Below are 21124 nucleotides of genomic sequence, written 5' to 3'. Positions count from 1 at the left end.
TGTGTCACCATGGTGACATTACCTTTGATTTCAGTACTGAGGTGAAACCACAAAGAGCTCCATGGTTGTTCTCCATGTCTGTTCTGCATGGCTGTTTTCCGTGGTTGTTCTCCGTGGCTGTTCTCCATGTCTGTTCTCCATGGCTGTTTTCCGTGAATGTTCTCCGTGGCTGTTCTCCGTGGCTGTTCTCCATGGCTGTTTTCCGTGGATGTTCTCCGTGGCTGTTCTCCATGGCTGTTCTCCATGGCTGTTCTCCGTGGCTGTTCTCCATGTCTGTTCTCCATGGCTGTTTTCCGTGAATGTTCTCCGTGGCTGTTCTCCGTGGCTGTTCTCCATGGCTGTTTTCCGTGGATGTTCTCCGTGGCTGTTCTCCGTGGCTGTTCTCCATGGCTGTTTTCCGTGGATGTTCTCCGTGGCTGTTCTCCATGGCTGTTCTCCATGGCTGTTCTCCATGGCTGTTCTCCGTGGCTGTTCTCCATGGCTGTTCTACGTGGCTGTTCTCCATGGCTGTTCTCCGTGGCTGTTCTCCATGGCTGTTCTAGACGTAGAACCTGCTGAGCAGGAAGTTAGCCTGGGTTTAATTTTAGTCTCAGGTTTAAAACAGGAAAACTAAATCAGCTGTTATGTTGCTGCACAGAAATGCTGCTGATGTCATTCTGCTCTGTGACAGTAGGAGGCGCTGCAGTTTAAATCAAGATGAAGACACCCTGCCTTATGGGTCATAGATATCCATAATAAAGGCTAGATGTCTCGTCCGCGCTGCTGGCCAATGGGGGTCGACGTCCGCACGTGGCGGCCATCTTGCCACAGGCAGCTCGCTCATTCGTAACTATTGTGTTTCAATGGCGCATGTACTTAAACAACCATAACTTCCTCAATTGTCTAACGATTCTCAAACTGTTTGGTTTGTTAAACAAAAGTCAGACATGTAGTTATGACACTGCACACTTATGAATAATTATAACCATGGAATTTTATATGAAAAGAACATTGAATAGAACCACTGAGCTATATAATACACTGGAGTGCTAATCACCGTCTGTTTGAACGAGTCGCTTTGAAGCCACCAGCCGCCATATTGGTACTCCCTATTTCCCCTCAGTAACTAGGGAATATGTGCGCTACAGCATCGAATAACGAGGATTTTCTCATGTTCAGGGGGGGCTTAAGACTTTTAAAATGTCAAATGCCATATAGTTTTATGTTATGTTCTAAAAATATCAAGTACCGAGAAAGTCATGTGCTGAAATATTTTGTATTTTATTCATTTAAATATATATGTTTAACATTTATAAATATATAAATGCCAATATACAAAAACTTATATTTACATATGTGTATACATATATATACATATATACATATACACATACTTATATATACATATATATATATTTAATATGAATAACATGTAAAATATTTCAGCACCTAATTTCCTAGTAGTAGATAGTGTTAGTACATCCACTGACTGTAGAATTACCTGTGAAACGTTTCACACAGCCAGAAAACTGCTTGTTGTTGCAACCAAATCCTATGGGATTCTGTGAGAGTAGGGAGTAGCAAGATGGCGGCTAGTGACTTCAGTTTTTCGGCAAAATCAGCACTCCAGTGTATTATATAGCTCAGTGAATAGAACATACAGGTGCAATAAATATACACATGCACAAGGTATTTATGTTAAATCAATATATGCTATTAAAACTCAGTGTACAGAATGGCAACATGATATATATATATACACATATATATATATATATATATATACATATATATATACATATACACATATATATATATATATATATATATATATATATATATATACATACACATATATATACATATATATATATATATATACATATATATATATATATACATATATATATACACATATATATATATATATATATATATATATACACACATGTATATATACATATATATATATATATACACATACATATATATATATATATATATATATACACACATACATATATATATATATATACACACATACATACATACATACATATATATATATATACATACATATATATATATATATATATATATATATATATATATATACATACTTTTATTTGGGTGTGATTAATTATTTCACAGTCCTAATTTATTTATATTTACATACATACTTTTATAATATGAATATTACTGTTATAATAAAATATGAAATACTGACAAAAAAGGCTTATTGTGTGGCAACCTCTTGGTGTAGAAGCATAATCCAGGTTTCAAATTAAAGGTAACACTTTGAAGTTTCATGTAGACTATTCGGATTATATATCAGGAGTAATTACACAAAAGTTCCTATTTTTAAACCATTATAAAAGTGACATTTATTTGCTATAAAAATTGGTACAATAGTCCCCTTCACAAGTATATATAGATGTAGCATGTTGAAATCCCCACCTACACTACTGTGATGGTATACACATGGAAGACAGAGATTTAAAAAATTACCCAAAAAACATAGCTTGGCTAATGCCCTTTGAAAAGGATGGTTTTATTGAGCTTCTGTTGCATGTTGTTCCTCTGTAAGCTAAGGTTAGTTATTTTGGCAATGTGGTGCAGCCTTAACTTAAAAAAACAAGGACACAACCAACGTTAACAGCGTATGGTGGTGGCTGTCTTTGCCATAGACAGGTCTGACGAATGACCCACTCTGCTGCCCTGACTACCATCACTGTGCCTTCTGATGGAATCACCAGACCTCCAGTGTTTTTTTAACTTCAGCAGGTGGTAGCTCTGGTCCTTGATGGCAGATGCAGCATCTGTTACCAAGCTGGCACGGCAGACATCACAGGACAGCTTCTTCAGAGCCTGTCGCTCAACAAATCCTGAAATAAGAGTTGGTATATTAAAATAATTTATAATAACCATGGGGAAATTAGGGGAACATTTATTTTTTTGGACCATTGTGAGATTGATTTCCCTCAAATTTACACCAAAGAGTAATTGTCATACAATCGTTATTGGTGTCAGTAAAACCTATATAATTGACCAGTGGTCTCAGCCTTGATAACTTGCGCAAGTAGCCGTGATGCACAACTATGCTGCATGATTAAGTCATTTTTCAACAAGAAAATCTGCAATTTTGACAAGTTCAAGCGTCAAGAATTATAGCCACGTTCATAACGTTTGTAAGAAACCAAACTGTTTGTAAATCCGTCAAGAATTCAATGAGATAAGAGTATTTGTGTTCGTGCTGATCACTCACCTTACATTAGGTACCACAGAGCACGCCAGAAAGCTTGCCTGAGGCAAGATGGCCGCCGGTGATGACGTTTGAGACTCCGCCGTAAGACATCTAGCCTTTATTATGGATATCTATGTTATGGGTCCCCTGCACTGAGCTCTATTATACACTGGAGTGCTGATTTTGCCGAAAAACTGAAGTCACTGGCCGCCATCTTGCTCCTCCCTACTCTCACAGAATCCCACAGGATTTGCTTGGAACAACAAGCAGTTTTCTGGCTGAGTGAAAACGTTTCACAGGTAATTCTACAGTCAGTGGATGTACTAACACTATCAACTACTAGGAAATTAGGTGCTGAAATATTTTACATCTTATTCATATTAAATATATATATGTATATATAAGTATGTGTATATGTATATATGTATACATATGTATACACATATGTAAATATATGTTTTTGTATATTGTTATTTATATATTAATAAATGTAATACATTTAAATGAATAAAATGCTAAATATTTCAGCACATCTGACATTTTAAAAGTTTTAAGCCCCCCTGAACATGAGAAAATCATCGTTATTCGATGCTGTAGCGCACATATTCCCTAGTTACTGGAGGAAAATAGGGAGTACCAATATGGCGGCTGGTGGCTTCACAGCGACTCGTTCAAACAGCGGCTATTAGCACTCCAGTGTATTATTTAGCTCAGTGGTCTCCTGCCAGCATTATGAGGTACCGGTGGATACCAGTACCGCCACTGTGAGGGCAGGTTCTGTTGGAGGATCTGCTTCAGAACATCTTTTACTTCTTTCCAGAACGTTTAAGGAAGGAACCAAAATAGACGTGATAACATAGAGCATTTATGACTGCAACACTTTCTCCTCCATTGCTCCAGCATGAACCAGAGTGTCTTCATCCATCTATGATACAACTTCTGCCCTTCTAAATAATCATTTTCCCATAAATATAATCACAGGTAAGTTAGTCGCCCAGCTATTTCTAAATATTCATATTTAGTCACCCAGCTAGTTCTAAATAATAAATGTCCTATAAATATAATCACAGGTGGGTTATTAAGTTACCCAGCTAATTCTAAATAATACATTTCTACATAAATAAAATCTTATATTATTAGTTATTTAGTCACCCAGCTATTTCTAAATATTCATATTTAGTCGTCCAGCGCGTTCCAGGCCCGTCTCCACCCAGGCCCCGCCTGTGTTATTATGGTCCTGGTCAGCTGTGCATAGACCAGCAGAGCCCCTTCTGTCTGAGTGGCAGATAAAAACTGAGGGTTTCAGAGAGGAAACTAACTGTGGACAGAAACCCAGGCCTGGATTATCTAGAAGCTGCTGGACCTGTCCGTTTCACGCTCTGCTGGGAGGCTACTATGGCTACTACGGCTACTATGGCTACTGTGGCTACTATGGCTACTACGGCTACTATGGTTACTATGGCTACTATGGCTACTATGGCTATAATGGCTACTATGGCTACTACGGCTACTACGGCTACTATGGCTACTACGGCTACTATGGCTACTATGGCTACTATGGTTACTATGGCTACTATGGTTACTATGGCTACTATGGCTACTATGGCTACTACGGCTACTACGGCTACTATGGCTACTACGGCTACTGTGGCTACTATGGCTACTACGGCTACTGTGGCTACTACGGCTCATGTCCAGGTCTTTGGAGGAGAGGTGGTCTATAGTGGTTAGAGCAGCTCGCTCTGACAAGGTTGCAAGTACCAATCCCCAGTGCCTGCACTCTGGGTCCCTGAGCAAGACCCTTAACCCCACACTGGTCCCCAGGCGGCACACATGGCAGCCCACTGCTCCCCATGGTGATGGGTTAAGATGCAGAAGATAATTTCTCCATTGTGAGATCAATGAGGACAGCCGTTTAGTTTTCCTGCAGACAGAACACGACTTTTCTGTCAGGACAGGCAGAGTTTGTGTTACAGTGAAGAGTCTTTGGATCTGACTGCCTGTGTGATGCTTTTTAATACTTCAAAATATAAATATCTTTGATAACATTAAAATCATTAAATGATAACTAATATAAATATTATTTTGCAACATTAATGGATATTCTGACATAACTGGAGGAAACGGCCAGTAAAACTAAGTTCCATGTAAAATCAGATTAATTATGTTAAATAGATGAATCCTCTGTAGAAGTGGTTCTGTTTAGAGGAGAGTCTCACTTTAAGAATAATAAACGCTGGTCCACCTTTACACCACGTACTCCTCATTATGACCTGAGGTACTGACACCAGACTGACCCAGACTGACCCAAAACTGACCCAGACCGACCCAAAATTGGCTCTGACTGACCCAGATTGACCCAGACTGACCCAAAACTGACCCAGACTGACCCAAAACGGACCCAAAACTGGCTCTGACTGACCCAGATTGACCCAAAACTGACCACAAACTGACCCAGACTGACTCTGACTGACCCAGACTGACCCAGACTGACCCAAAACTGAACCAGACTGACCCAAAACTGACTGAAAACTGACCCAGACTGACCCAAAACTCACTCTGACTGACCCAGACTGACTCTGACTGACCCAGACTGACCCAGACTGACCCAAAACTGAACCAGACTGACCCAAAACTGACTGAAAACTGACCCAGACTGACCCAAAACTCACTCTGACTGACCCAGACTGACCTGGACTGACACAGACTGACCCAGTGATCCAGAACTCCAGCTCTGCTGGACTCACCAGCTGACACCAGCCTGGCCCAGATGTTCCCAGCAGGTTTTGTCAGGTTCTGAACCAGTTCCACCATGCCAGAACCGGGAGGCTCAGCTGCAGAGAGACGCTGGGGAGCAGAACCTGGCAGAACCGCAGGATCACCTGTCGGAACCGGTCCAGCAGAGGGCAGCACAGCACCGGCGCTACAGGAGAAGAAGAAGAGCTGACAAAACAAAGAAGAAGAGTTCGGAGTCGTTCCTAAGGTAAGGATGGTTCTGTTTGGTTCTGTTGGGTTCTGTTAGGTTCGGTCCCTTCCTCTGTGGGTCCTCAGCTGCGGCTCCGTCTAGCTGCTGTCAGCCTGGTTCCGTTACCGGACAGGTCCAGGTTCTGGTTCTATCTGCGGCCGAACCGGGTTCGCTGGTCCCCGTCACACCTGCATCTGTGTGGGTCAGTCCAGACACGGTTCTGATCGGGGCGGTTCGGGTTAAGGCCCGGTTCTAGAGAGGAAGAGAGGAAACGAGCATTGGGGCGGACTCCATTGACTAAACGTCATATTTTACAGTCCCGGCGGTACCAGACCCAGTTCCAGGTTCCGTTGGGTTTTTATGGGTCACAGAGCAGAACCTGGTACAAAGCCCGACAAATCGGCACCCAGAACCCGGACCTGCACGTTGGTACCAGCCCTCCAGAGGACATCAGAACCACAGGTTCTGATCACCGGCTGCAGGTTCAACAGTTTGTCTGAATTTAAGTTTTTATCTGTTTTTATCTTTGCTTTATTTTTACTTAGTGAATAGATTTTTTATTTATTTTGTTGTTGGTGCTGCTTTCACCTGTGCAGGTTTCACCTGTGCAGGTGTTTGGGTCAGAACTGCAGATTATTTCACCATTTCTTGTTTAATGTAGCAGCAGCATATGAACTATCCTGAGGTCCGCTCACACCGTTGTCTTTGGTACCGATCCGGGGTTCTGGGGTCAGTTCTGGGGTTCTGGGGTCAGTTCTGGGGTTCTGTGGTCGGTTCTGGGGTCAGATCTGTGGTCAGACCCGAGGTTCTGGAGTCAGTTCTGGGGTTCTGGGGTCAGATCTGTGGTCAGATCCGGGGTTTTAGGGTCGGTTCTGTGGTCAGATCCGGGGTTTTAGGGTCGGTTCTGGGGTCAGATCTGGGGTTCTGGGGTCAGTTCTGGGGTTCTTTGGTACCGATCCGGGGTTCTGGGGTCAGATCCGGGGTTCTGGGGTTCTGGGGTCAGGTCGGGGGTTTTGGGGTCAGACCTGGGGTTCTGTGGTTGGTTCTGGGGTTCTGGGGTCAGATCCGGGGTTCTGGGGTCAGTTGTGGGGTTCTGTGGTCAGACCCGGGGTTCTGGGGTCAGTTCTGGGGTTCTGGGGTCAGTTGTGGGGTTCTGGGGTCAGATCCAGGGTTTTAGGGTCGGTTCTGGGGTTCTGGGGTCAGATCCGGGGTTCTGGAGTCAGATCTGGGGTTCTGGGGTCAGTTGTGGGGTTCTGTGGTCAGACCCGGGGTTCTGGGGTCAGTTCTGGGGTTCTGGGGTCAGTTGTGGGGTTCTGTGGTCAGACCCGGGGTTCTGGGGTCAGTTCTGGGGTTCTGGGGTCAGTTGTGGGGTTCTGGGGTCAGATCCAGGGTTTTAGGGTCGGTTCTGGGGTTCTGGGGTCAGATCCGGGGTTCTGGAGTCAGATCTGGGGTTCTGGGGTCAGTTGTGGGGTTCTGTGGTCGGTTCTGGGGTTCTGTGGTCGGTTCTGGGGTTCTGGAGTCAGATCTGTGGTTCTGGGGTCGGTTCTGTGGTTCTGGGGTCAGATCTGGGGTTCTGGGGTCAGATCTGGGGTTCTGGGGTCGGTTCTGTGGTTCTGGGGTCAGATCTGGGGTTCTGTGGTCAGACCCGAGGTTCTGGAGTCAGTTCTGGGGTCAGATCTGGGGTTCTGTGGACGGTTCTGGGGTTCTGGGGTCAGATCCGGGGGGTTCTGGGGTTCTGGGGTCAGATCTGGGGTTCTGTGGACGGTTCTGGGGTTCTGGGGTCAGATCTGGGGTTCTGGAGTCAGATCTGGGGTTCTGGAGTCAGATCCGGGGTTCTGGGGTTCTGGGGTTCTGGGGTCAGATCCGGGGTTCTGTGGTCAGTTCTGGGGTTCTGGGGTCAGTTCTGGGGTTCTGGGGTCAGATCCGGGGTTCTGGGGTCAGTTCTGGGGTTCTGGGGTTCTGGGGTCAGATCTGGGGTTCTGTGGTCAGATCCGGGGTTCTGGAGTCAGATCTGGGGTTCTGGGGTCAGATCCGGGGTTCTGGGGTTAACCTGGTTACCTGTGTCCCTGTGTGATGCTCAGGTCGTCATGGAGACCGCTGTTGCCATGGAGGAGGATGCTGACGTAGCCCCGGTGAACCAGGCCGAGGTCCAGCCTAAAGCCGCGTCCAGCCAGGCCCGGCGCCGGCCCGTAGGGAGGAGAGTCCAGAGAGGAAAGAGGCGGGGCCTGGCGGAGAAGAGGCGGGGCCAGAAGCTGAAGAGGCGGGGCCAGGAGGCGGAGGAGGGCGTGACGGTGAAGAGGACGTGGGGCGGGAAGCGGCGCTGGGACAAGAAGCACTACTGCGTGTTCTGCCGCCGACCGCAGGTGAAGATCTCCCGCCACCTCCTCAGGAAACACGCCGACCAGCAGGAAGTGATGGCTGCCGGCGCCCTGCCCACCGGGTCCAAGCAGCGCCACCTGCTGCTGGAACACCTGCGCTGCAGAGGCAACTACCTGCACAACATCGAGGTGGGTCTACGTCAGGAGATGTTTCTGGGACTTCCTGAGGATCCAGATTTCATGGGGTCTAGCAGGTGATTGGTTCTCAGGATAATGTTCTTTTTGGCCAGCTTTTCAAAGACTTCATTACAAGAGAAGTGAGGATTATAGACCTGAAGTCATTCAGGGTCTTTGGGTGGTTATTTTTCCCTATAGGAACTATTATGGATCGTTTCCATAGATCAGGAACTGTCTGAAGGGCCATAGACAAATTGAAAATGTGTTTAAAAATCGGACCAAGCTGCTCTGCACAGCAGGACAGCAGACGACCGCATATGTTGTCTGGTCCAGGGCTAGTTTGAACTTTGCAATATTTAAAGATCTTTACCACATTTGGAAGGAAAAACAAGTGGCTGGCTTGGTAGTAGTTAGCAGTTCCTGTTTAAAATCTGAAATCATATTTCCTATCAAACCGTTTGTAAAAGTGTTCAGTTGGGTTACCGTCCAATGCCAAGTTCTTTGAGTTTTTTTATCGTTTATATGTAATATATATGTATATATTATATTACCTTGTGTGGAATGTTGTAAATATATATATAAATGTGTGTATTTCTGGAGCGTGTAACAAAAGTAATTTCCTTTGTGATTATTAAAGTATGTCTGATTCTGTTTAACCCAACCATTGTTTTCACTGAGCCCCATGCTGATCTGGTCACAGAGTCGGTGTTTAAAAACAAAACACTGACTTTGTGACCAGATCTCCTCCTGAACGTCACACAGACGTCAGTCAGGCTCCACCTCCTCAGTCCAGCACCAGACATCTTGGTGAAATGTCCGGTTCTTCTCTGGGTTCTGACCCAAAGGTAAATTCTCTGCCTGGTTCCTGTTTCTGTCCCTTAAGAACATTCTGATCCAGAACATCTGAAGCTGGAACAGAGAGAACGAGCCTTTAGATCTTTGCAGCGCCGTGTTTACTGGTCTGGATAAATCTTCCTGTCTCCGGACCAGACTTGATGCTGCGACCCGGTACCGACCCGCTCCAGAACACCAGAACCATGAGGTTCTGGGGTCTATTTTCTAACTCTCAGGCTGGCATATAGAGAACTAACAGAACCAGAACCTCCTGCTGCTCGCTGTCTGGGTTCAGAGGACCAGAACCTTCTAGTGGTTCTACGATGTCTGGTGTTTCCTGGTCCAGGTCGAACATTTAGACCTTCTCTGTTGACCTTTGACCTGTCAGCGTGTGTCCCTCAGGTGATCCGGCAGGGATGCGGTGAGATCGTCCCGTGGCGGCAGCCCTCAGAGGAGGTGGATGCCAGGAACTACCTGCCCTGCCCGCTCTGCCTGGGCTTCTTCCTGCGGGCCGACCTCTGGAGGCATCAGGTGTCGTGTCGGAAGAAGCTCGCCGCCGACGCCACGGACGTCGCCGTGGACACCACCGACGGCGCGGACACCGCCGTAGACGAGACCGCCGTCGCCGTGGACACCGCCGTCGCCGCGGACACCGCCGTAGACGATCCCGCCGTAGACGGTCCCCCCGTAGACGGCCCCGCCTCAGAGCCCAAGGATCCAGCTGCTGAGACCTCTGAAGAGGCTCCAGACCACAGCTCTGAGCACAAAGACAGCCAGACCCTCAGTTCTGAGCCCGGTGTGGATCAGAACCAGAACCCAGGACAGAACCAGCCTAAGAAGAAGAGCCGGGTCCAGGCCGCAGCGTCCCGCCTGCTGCCCATCTCCAGCGGCGCCTCAGAGAGCTGCAGTGAGATCTTGCACCGCATGAACCAGGACAACGTGTCCTACGAGGTCCCGCCCCTCCCCCTGCTGGGTTTACCTGTCTCTGGCCCCGCCCCTCTCTCTAACTCCTCCCCCTTTCTCCCCAGGTGAAGTCTGACTGGCTGATCTGTAAGTACGGCAACAAGCTGATGGGGAGCCGCGACGGCAGCCGGCGGAGCTACGAGTACGTCAGCCAGAAGCTGCGGGAGCTGGGCCGCCTGCTGCTGGCCGCCAAGTCTCTGGACCCGGACGTCCAGAACCTGCAGGACCTGCTGGTACCGGGTCAGCTCAGCCTGGCTCTGTCTGCCGCCAGGAAGGCCGCCGGGTACCGGTGGAGCCGGCCCCCGCTGTCGGTGAAGACCACCCTGAAGTCCGTCTGCGAGATCGCCATCGGGGAGAGTCTGCAGGACGGAGACTGGGAGGCCGCGGCCAGAACCACCGACTTCTACCACATGCTGGGCCGGGAGTGGGACCACCTGGGCCTGCAGAACCCCGACCCGGACCCTGGTAAGAACCAGCACCTATGAGCAGGGCCAGAGAACCGCATCACAGGACTGACCCACGCTTTCTGTCTGCAGCAGAGGGAGGAGACGGAACCAAAAAACAACCGGGTCAGCCCAGAACCGACAAGAACCCCAGACCCGATGGTGAGTTCTGACTCAGAGGTTCCTCTCCCTGCTGTCGACCAGGGTGGACTTACTTTATAAAGTAACTATAGTTACTAGTTACTTCTCCCTAAAAAGTACCTCAGTTACTGCATCATAATAATAATAATAATAATAATAATAATAATAATAATAATAATAATAATAATAATAATAATAATAATAACTTTATTTATAAACCCATACAAAGAGCTGAACCACCAAAAAGCGATAATAACCCATAATAGTTTCCCATAATAACCCAAATAAAAACCAAACAGATAAAATAGATAAAAACAGATAAACCAACAGAAGAATACATTTAACTACTAGTAACACAGAATAAACGAGTAGATCTTTAACGTAGCTTTAAAACCACCAACAGAACCAGCCTGGTGTCCTGAGGTTGTTCCACAGTAAAAAGACATGAAAAGCCTCAGGTTCTTTAAGGTTCCTTCAGGTTCCTCAGGTTCCTTCGGGTTCCTTCAGGTTCCCTTAGGTTCCTTCTGGTTCCTCAGGTTCCCTCAGGTCCTTGAGGTTCCTTCAGGTTCCTCAGGTTCCTTCGGGTTCCTTCAGGTTCCCTTAGGTTCCTTCTGGTTCCTCAGGTTCCCTCAGGTTCCTCAGGTTCCTCAGTTTCCTTCAGGTTCCCTTAGGTTCCTTCAGGTTCCTCAGGTTCCTCCTCTGAGCTCACCTGAAACCAGGCTGAAGGTAGAGGAGACCCTCACCCTGAGGGTCTGATTTGGTTCCAGTCGTCTATTGTTCTGGGTTCTAGGTTCTGGGTTTGGTTCTCCTCTGTCTCATGGAGGCAGACCCGGCTGCAGAAACAAATTAAAGGGGGGGGGGGGGGGCTTCAGGCTGAACAGTGGCTCTGTGACAACTACAGCGCTGAGAAAGAAACTCTCAATAAAATCCCAAAATCTAAAAAATGTAACAAACAAAAAGCAACAGTGTAGTCAGTGTTACCAAATTAGACAGGTTTCCACCCAATTAGGCTTCTTTTAAACACATTAAGCTGGAACTAAAATAGCTTATGGGCAGGATGTAAACATTTGGGAAGCTTTTCATGAAATTTGTTGGGCTTTTAGAAAGAATTACTAACAAAATATATCAAAATAGTTGTCAATGTCTGGAAAAAAACTAAAACCCATTTAATAAAATGCCATCTCATTGAACTAATTTTACTGGTCGATTTACTTTTTAAATGAATTGAATCTGACATCATCAATGAATAATAGTTATAATGAATAATATTGTTATAATAAAACAAGAAAAGAATAATAGTTAATCGAGTGTCACTATGAAATTGTATTGGTCAATGTAAACGCCCCTAGAGGGTTTGAGTTCTAATGATTAACTTAAAACATTTCATGGCTGTGAAAGAGAAATGTCTGAGCTCTATAAGAGAAATTACGTTTATATTAAGGTAGATTTATTACTCATGTTGGGAAGCTATTGATAAAAGTTGTTTTTCTTTGCTTCAGTGCAGTTGTGTGCTACTGGCATGTTCTGATGTGTTAGAACATGCCAGTGTGAATTTTTACCCCAGTTTAGACTTCAATGCTGATGTTTCAAACAGAAATTAATAGTGCTGCTTCCAGCTCTACTTTGCTTCTTGGTCTCTTCGTCTAATGGCGTACCGCGCACGTGACGTCACCGTCTCAAGAGCAACGCCCCTTTTGCCGCTTAGGTAGGGCATACAGGAGAGAACGCACGGATAACCCAGCTATTACAAGCGCAACAGAACCAGCGATATGACCGACTTTGCAGCCGTTAAACTTTCCCAAGACGATGTCCCAGGCACACGGATTACTGGTCGCACTGTCGAAGAACACACCAACCTTCAGCTCAAACGATGGCTTGAGTGTCGAGGGCTTAAAAAAAATGGAAAACCGGCCGAGTTGATGAACGGTAAGCTTTGTTTTTTTTTCCTGCGCGGCGATCATGGCAGTGTCGGCCGTTTTTTTGTTGTTGTTTGCAATCACCGTCCAGGAATGGGTATATGTTTAATGTTTGTCTCATTTGAAATGTTTTTGAGTAAGCTATCCTGGTAGCAGGCTATCATGTTAGCGCCTGCTACCATGATAGCCTATATGCTATCATGGTAGCAGGCGCTACTTTATTAACATGTCGGCTACCAAAATACTCTTACCTTGACTTGATGTCGCTGGAATTGGGTCAGGATGTTCTTCGGTTGGGCCCTTTCCTCCGACAAAATGCTTGCTACATATGTACTTGAATTTGGTAACTTTTTCCGGGTTGAACTGTTGTGTAGGCCGACCGCACCGGTGTTCCAGCGCTCACATTTCTCCTTGGCAGTCTTGAAGAAAACATCCTTCATATGCGGCCGATCAGCGTAACTCGAGTCGCTGTTGCACGTTCCATAGCAACAATGTTTAAAAACCATGGTCTTAGATTTGGAAAAAGCAGTCGTTTACTGAGTAAAACCAAGGGTAACGCACGTCTCTTTTACAGCAAAACAACGGCGGCTTTCCGGAGTTTGCCCCACTGCGTACCACGTGATGTGAGGTCATCGTGACGTTACGTTTCTAAAAATAGCTCGCGGTACGCTATTGTTTGGTAATCAGACTGAATATCCATCCCTGCCAACACCGACGGTGACCACAGCCGAGCTGCAGCGTCTCTGAAGGCTATGAACGTCTGACCCAGAGACCCGCCCCTCTCAGCTGTGATTGGCTGGCATGTTGCCTTCAGTCGTTGATTTGATTGGTGGAATTGTATGACTGACACATCAAAGATAGTACTAATAGAACGATGGCCACTCTGAGGTTAAAAAAACTGAAAATAAAAATAAAAAGACAGCTTCCAGTCCAGGGTGGGTACGGCCCCCCAATGGCCGCCCCTTCTGCCGGGTCTGCATGGAGGTTCTGGCATGGTTCAGCGCTTTGGTCTCTGGGTTTTACTCATAACCTGACGGATCTGTGTCTTCCTGCAGCTCGCTCCAAGTCGGGGAACACACCTGAGGTCACCTTGGTTCCTCCAGAGTCCAGACCTCCGGGCCTCCTCCCAGGTGGGTCCAGGTCCAGTAGAACCTCAGCAGGTCCATCTGGTCTTTGGTCTCTGAAGGTCTCCTCTGTCTGTTGGTCTTCCAGTTCCCGGTTCCCCCAGGAAGGTCCGGCGCCGGCCCTGGTCCTCTGCAGAGAAGGACGCCATCTGGAGGCACCTGGGGGTCCATGTTCTGCTGCAGACGGTACCGGGCAAGCAGGTGTGCCAGCGCTGTCTGGACCAGGAACCCGTCCTCAGGGGCAGACACTGGAAGGACATCAAGAACCAGGTCCACAACCAGATCCAGAGCCAGAAGAAGCAGCAGTTCCACGCCATGATGGACCAGGAGGAGGCTCAACAGAACCAGAACCAGAACAAGCAGCGCCCCCAGACCTGTCAGGCCCAACTGGACCAGCAGAAGAAACACCCCGATCCAAACCAGCACAAGCAGACCCAGGTGGAACAGAACCATCAGAACTCTCAGTACCAGAAGACGCCACAACACCAGGTCCAAGTGAACCACCAGGTCCAGAATGCCATTCGGAACCAGAAGAAGCAGCAGGACCAGCAGAACCAGGAGTGTCCCAATAAGAAGCAGTTCTTCCACACCAGACTAGACCACCAGGAGCCCTGTGAGGTCCAAATGGACCACCAGAACCAGCAGCTGCAGAACCCGGACACCTCTGTGTTGCCGGTCCCATCGTACGAACCAGACGGACCTCTCCGAGCTCACGGACAGGTTCTGTTGGACCGGGAACCTCCTATCGCTCAGTACCCGGTCCTGCACCGGGCCCTGGGCCACGACATAGAACCGCTGCTGACCAGAACTGACTGGACCGACGAGGTTCTGGTTCAGAACTACCAGCTAAACAGGCCTATGGGCCGGAACCTCGTCCAGGAAGTTGCATCAATCGGACCGCCAACGGGTCCACTCTCTGGTCACGTCCAGTTCTGATGGTCAGGCCCTGTTTGGTCTCAGGTCCGGTTCTGAAGAGACCACCTCCATCTCGGACTGTAGCCTCAGTTCTGTTGGGTTCTGCTCTGGTTCTTTTGGTTTGTCTGAACCTGCAGGGAAACCAGATCCAGAATAACGTCAGGGCGAGGTTCTCTGACTCTTCAGGCACCAGAACTGGACCAGAACTTTGGTGAAGAACTCCGCTGGTAGTAATGGTCTGAGTCATAATTACAGGTCTCAGGTCCAGAGAACCATCAGAACCACTGTCACTTGGGTTCTGATCCTGCCTCAGATATTCTGCAGATCCTGACCGGTTCCTTTAGAACCTTCAGTCAGTCTTATTTCATCACTGAGTTCTGGTGAGCTTGATGAAAGGTTCTGGTTGGTCCAGAGGGTGTGTGTGTGGGGGGTGGGGGTGTAGGAGCTTCAGTAGGGAGGTCCAGACGTCTCTAGTCAGAACCCTTTGGGTCAAAGTTTGATCACCTCAGCTGTGGTTCCTGATCCAAACAGTCCAGGGTTCTGCTGGCTCCTGGACCGGGTCGACACTTGGAGAGCAGATTTGTTCTGTGGTTCACTCTGTTCCCTTCATGAGGTTCTCCTGGGTTCTGTGTGAGCCTGTTACCTGCTGCTGGTACCAGAACCGGTTGCCTCTGAAATAAAGTGGCTCCTGAAGTTGGACTCGTCTGTTTCTTTACCGGGTCTCAGGTTGTCCCAGCAGCACCAGAACCACCTAACTGGAGAAGCAGGTCTTAGATCCCGGGTGTTCTGGTTCTGTGCCAGGTTCTTCTACTAGTGTGACCCACTCTGGAGTTTCTGGATGGATTGTTCTGACCCGCCGTGACCAAGACAGGAACCAAACGGACTCACTAATAAACATTAACTGAGCTTTTAGGAGAACGTGGACCCGGTGTCCCAGCTGGTCGGTAGAACCAGAACGGTTCTAGATTAATTTAGTCCAATCATTATTTAAATCAGAGAATCAGAACCAGTGGCTCCTCATCCTGCAGCACTTCTGTTTCACCAGGAAAGGTTCTGTTTAATATGAAGCGGGATATGAAGAGAACTTCTAGTCAGAGACCCGAGGGGTTCATCCACCAGAACCTTCTACTGGACCAGGGCAGCTTCTCCTGTTTGAATCGGCTTTAGACCCAGAGAACCTGGCTGGACTTTACTGGGTTCTGTCAGGTACCATCGGTGCTGGACCTGCCACCTGATCCAGTTGGATAGAGGTTCTGGTGCCGAACGGACAGATTGGTGCTTATTGTTGGGCTTCAGATAAACTTTATATTGTAATAAATAATTTCTTCTACTTCCTGTTTAAGTGTTTTATTAAAGCTGTGGTAAAGTTCAGGTTCTGAGGTCCGATAGTTTCAGATGTTTGGTTCTGCATTTTTATTTTACCTTTATTTTACCAGGAAGTTCCTTTACCAGGGAGACCTGGAGGCACCAGAAACATTTCATCTAAACATCTAGACGGATAAAACAGATCCAGTCTGGTTAGGCTTAGAGGGGAACGTGATCCTGAAGCTTCGTGGACTCTGAATATTGCTCCAGGCCCGTAGAACAGCAGTGGAAGAAGAAGTTTGGGTCAGATGGGTGGAGAACCTCGGTCCAGTGAGGAGAAGAGTGAGTCGTATCCTCTGCTGCCAGGATTAGGCAGAAAATGGCCGACTAATGAACGTTAGCCAGGGCTTCTGTCTCCTCAGGTGTAGTGAAGGCCAGGAGAGTTCATCTCACAGTGACGGTTCCTGTGATGAAGTGAGGAAGCTGCCTATCTTCAGAACCATCTCAACTCCAGTCGGGTTCTGGTTCAGCCCACAGCACTGGAACACCTTTGGTCAGAGTCACCAAAGACCTGCTGATGGCGTCTCACACCGCCGTACCTTCACACCTCAGCTTTCTGGATCTGCAGCGTTTGACACAGTCGACCACATCGTCCTCCTTCAGCACCTCACCATCGGCCTCTGACTCCGCCCTGAGCTCGTTCCAGTCGTACCTAATAATAAAATTAGGAATAATATTGTCTTTATTGTCATTAAACATATATTACAAAGACATTCGTTCTCTGCTTTTAACCCATCACCCTTGGGGAGCAGTGGACTGCTACTGTGTAGCGCCCAGGGAGCATCAGTCCTGTCTGGGAGAACAGAATGTGTCTCCTTGGGAGGGCCAGAGTCCCAAATCATCGACGTCGTTATCTTCGTTATTGTCATCATCATCATTGAGCACCTGCCTTGAGGAGATAATGACATGAATGGCTGAGAACTTTCTCCAACTTAATGGCTGAAAAACAGAAGCTATCTTAGTTGGCTCACCACACCGGGTCATCTTCCCTAACACACATCACCTTCTCTGGTCAAAACATACCTCTGTCATCTACAGCCACCAAGCTGGCTTTAAAATTGACACTCATCTCACTTTTGACACCGACATTAATCATCTGAAAGACCTGCTTCTACCACCTCTGTAACATTGCCAAACTCCACCCACACTCGGTCTGTCACGTGCAGAACAACGGGTCCACACCTTTATTGTATCATTTACCTCATTGGGACTCCTAGAAAGAGAGCCAACAAAAACTGCTACACTCCCAGAACAGCAGCGCTAGGGTCCTGATGAGGGTGCGTCAATACAACCTCATCATACCCATCCTTCAGTCGCTTCACTGGCTCCCTACCCCACCGACCTCCTCACACCACAGACCTTCTCACACCACAGACCTCCTCTGCCCAAAGATCTCCTCACACCACAGACCTTCTCACACCACCGACCTCCTCACACCACAGACCTTCTCACACCACAGACCTTCTCACACCACCGACCTCCTCACACCACAGACCTTCTCACACCACAGACCTCCTCTACCCCAAAGACCTCCTCACACCACAGACCTCCTCTACCCCAAAGATCTCCTCACACCACAGACCTCCTCTACCCCAAAGATCTCCTCACACCACAGACCCCCTCCTCACACCACAGACCTCCTCACACCACAGACCCCCTCCTCACACCACAGACCCCCTCCTCACACCACAGACCTCCTCACACCACAGACCTCCTCTGCCCAAAGATCTCCTCACACCACAGACCCCCTTACACCACAGACCTCCTCTACCCCAAAGATCTCCTCACACCACAGACCTCCTCTGCCCAAAGATCTCCTCACACCACAGACCCCCTCCTCACACCACAGACCTACTCACACCACAGATCTCCTCCTCACACCGCAGACCTCCTCACGTACCCTGCGCTCAGGAGACAAAGCCAGCTTACAGCCCCCCCAGGACTCGGCTCCATACTATACACTATATATTTAATACACTGTACTACAACCCGTGCAATAATCCTGAAAGAAGTGACTTCTGCTGCTATCACCACCTGAACATATGTCAGTACACATGTATGTATATATGTACAATGTATGCACGTATGTATGTAGGCGTATATATATATATATATATATATATATATATGTATATGTATATATATATATATGTTTATATATATATATAAGTATATATATATATATAAACATATATATATAAGTATATATATATGTTTATATATATATATAGACCTCTATGAGTGTAAATAAGACATCAAATGTCCATTCCTATTTCTTTTTGTATTTTTTTGTATTCTTCTTGATCCATTGTATATATGAAGATTCACTGTAAATAACTGAATGCACCTTCCCTACTCTGCACCTTCTTGTATGAGCCGATGTGACGAGTGAATTTCTCCATTGTGAGATCAATAAAGACTATCTAATCTTATATTATCTTATCTTATGGTGGATCGGAGCTTCTGCTCAGTACTCCTCACCTCTGGACTTCCCTCCCAGACCACCTGAGGGGTCCTCAAACACCAGACACCTTCAAAAAAGGCCTAAAACCCCTTTTAGAAAAGAGGCCTTTTCTTAAATATATTGCCGTGCTTTGGCTTTAAGTCCGTTTAAATCTTGAAATCACTTTAGGATTACTTTTAGCAATGAAAAGTGCTTTATAAAGAAAATTTATTATTATAAGCGCAGTGGACTGTGCTACAGTGTGTCCAAGCAGTGGAGGGCTGAAGAGGCTGCGTTCAGGTACAGAACATCTCCATAGTTCAGGACCGGGAGGAAGGTGGATGCACAAGTCTTCCTCACTTCAGGGATCAAACTGGATTTATTTCTGTAGTAAATCCTGTTAAAGCTTTCAGCTTCATCTGCAGATGTTCAATGTGTGTTGTAAAGTTCATCACCAATCTACACACCTGATATAACAGCCGGCTTTTTCAGTCTTTGCACCAGATATCACCATCATGATATCATGATTTGATGGTCCACGATGGTCCATGATGGTCCACGATGGTCCATGATGGTTCATGATGGTCCTTGACGGTCCATGATGGTCCGTGATGGTCCATGATGGTCCACTATGGTCCGTGATGGTTCATGCTGGTCCATGATGGCCCGTGATGGTCCATGATCGTCCGTGATGGTCCATGATGGTCCGTGATGGTCCACTATGGTCCGTGATGGTCCATGATGGTCCTGGATGTTCCGTGATGCTGGTCCATGATGGTCCATGATGGCCCATGATGGTCCATGATGGCCCGTGATGGTCCATGATGGTCCGTGATGGTCCTTGACGGTCCATGATGGTCCACTATGGTCCGTGATGGTCCATGATGGTCCTGGATGTTCCGTGATGCTGGTCCATGATGGTCCATGATGGCCCGTGATGGTCCATGATGGTCCGTGAGGTCCATGATGGTCCATGATGATCCATGATGGTCCGTGATGATGGTCCACGATGGTCCGTGATGGTCCATAATGGTCCATGATGGTCCTGGATGGTCCACGATGGTCCGTGATGGTCCATAATGGTCCATGATGGTCCGTGATGGTCCATGATGGTCCACTATGGTCCGTGATGGTTCATGCTGGTCCATGATGGCCCGTGATGGTCCATGATCGTCCGTGATGGTCCATGATGGTCCGTGATGGTCCGTGATGGTCCACTATGGTCCGTGATGGTCCATGATGGTCCTGGATGTTCCGTGATGCTGGTCCATGATGGTCCATGATGGCCCGTGATGGTCCATGATCGTCCGTGATGGTCCATGATGGTCCGTGATGGTCCTTGACGGTCCATGATGGTCCACTATGGTCCGTGATGGTCCATGATGGTCCTGGATGTTCCGTGATGCTGGTCCATGATGGTCCATGATGGCCCGTGATGGTCCATGATGGTCCGTGAGGTCCATGATGGTCCATGATGATCCATGATGGTCCGTGATGATGGTCCACGATGGTCCGTGATGGTCCATAATGGTCCATGATGGTCCTGGATGGTCCACGATGGTCCGTGATGGTCCATAATGGTCCATGATGGTCCTGGATGGTCCGTGATGCTGGTCCATGATGGTCCATGATGGTCCGTGATGGTCCATGATGGTCCATGATGGTCCGATCAGTTGTTTCTCTGTATAGAGAAACAGCAGCAGGGATGTTCATGTCCTCCTCAGAAGAACAAAATCTAGATGTCGCCTCCTGGAACAACCTGGGTCGTAGATTCTGGTTCGGTTCTGCTGGGTTTTCTGCCATGATGTTTCCTCTCCTGACCATCTGCCTCAGTAAATGTGTGGTTCCTCCTCCTCCTCAGATCACCTTTATGTCCTTTATGTCAGTTTTATTGTGACTTATCAGCAGAGGAGTTTAAACATCTTCTAACCTTAAACAGTGAAGCAGTAAAGCTTCAGGACTGCTGATCTTTGACAGAAACTAATTTACTAGTTTATATTTGAGCCTCATTACTTATTGAATCTGTGACGTCAGCATTCTTCTCTTGAATAAAACAAAAAATATTGACTAATGAATAAAAATGTTAAAGGTTTTAATCAGAGGATGTAAGATGTCGGCTCTGTTACGTCACAGTGAATCGGGGGCGGGGTCTCGCTGACAGCTGTTCTGTGATAGGCTGTGTGACGTCACTGCTGCAGGGTTTAACGCGGCGTCTCTGTGTCCTTCATCATCACCTCCATCACCCTCCTCACCCTCGGTGTCCGATCGATCCTCGCAGCATCTTCATCCTCCTCATC

General features: G+C 47.3%; 1 protein-coding gene and 1 long non-coding RNA gene across 5 annotated transcripts; one reads left to right on the top strand and one right to left on the bottom strand.

The window, feature by feature from the left end:
- The first annotated feature begins 5955 nt into the window (after positions 1 to 5955).
- On the top strand, positions 5956 to 16349 carry LOC118556310. 4 transcript variants are annotated; one of them, XM_036131094.1, is made up of 8 exons: positions 5959 to 6206; positions 6506 to 6670; positions 8270 to 8695; positions 9920 to 10468; positions 10546 to 10945; positions 11017 to 11085; positions 14036 to 14110; positions 14193 to 16349. In XM_036131094.1, the coding sequence occupies exons 3-8, from the start codon at positions 8276 to 8278 to the stop codon at positions 15038 to 15040; spliced, it is 2361 nt and encodes a 786-aa protein (XP_035986987.1). In that variant the 5' UTR covers positions 5959 to 6206; positions 6506 to 6670; positions 8270 to 8275; the 3' UTR covers positions 15041 to 16349. The 4 variants fall into 4 exon arrangements, with proteins under 4 accessions (XP_035986988.1, XP_035986989.1, XP_035986987.1 ...); XM_036131095.1 differs by lacking the exon at positions 6506 to 6670 and having other exon boundaries at positions 5956 to 6206; positions 11020 to 11085; XM_036131093.1 differs by lacking the exon at positions 6506 to 6670.
- A 1-nt stretch (position 16350) lies between these two features.
- Positions 16351 to 18256, bottom strand: LOC118560248. Its single transcript, XR_004929214.1, has 2 exons — positions 18079 to 18256; positions 16351 to 17966 (listed from the first exon to the last, which is right to left on the bottom strand). It is a non-coding gene; the product is annotated as an uncharacterized LOC118560248 (long non-coding RNA).
- Positions 18257 to 21124: the final 2868 nt, after the last annotated feature.

The sequence above is a fragment of the Fundulus heteroclitus genome, unplaced genomic scaffold, assembly GCF_011125445.2.
Source record: "Fundulus heteroclitus isolate FHET01 unplaced genomic scaffold, MU-UCD_Fhet_4.1 scaffold_41, whole genome shotgun sequence".
NCBI lineage: Eukaryota > Metazoa > Chordata > Actinopteri > Cyprinodontiformes > Fundulidae > Fundulus > Fundulus heteroclitus.
This window is presented reverse-complemented; position numbering and strand designations above follow the sequence as displayed.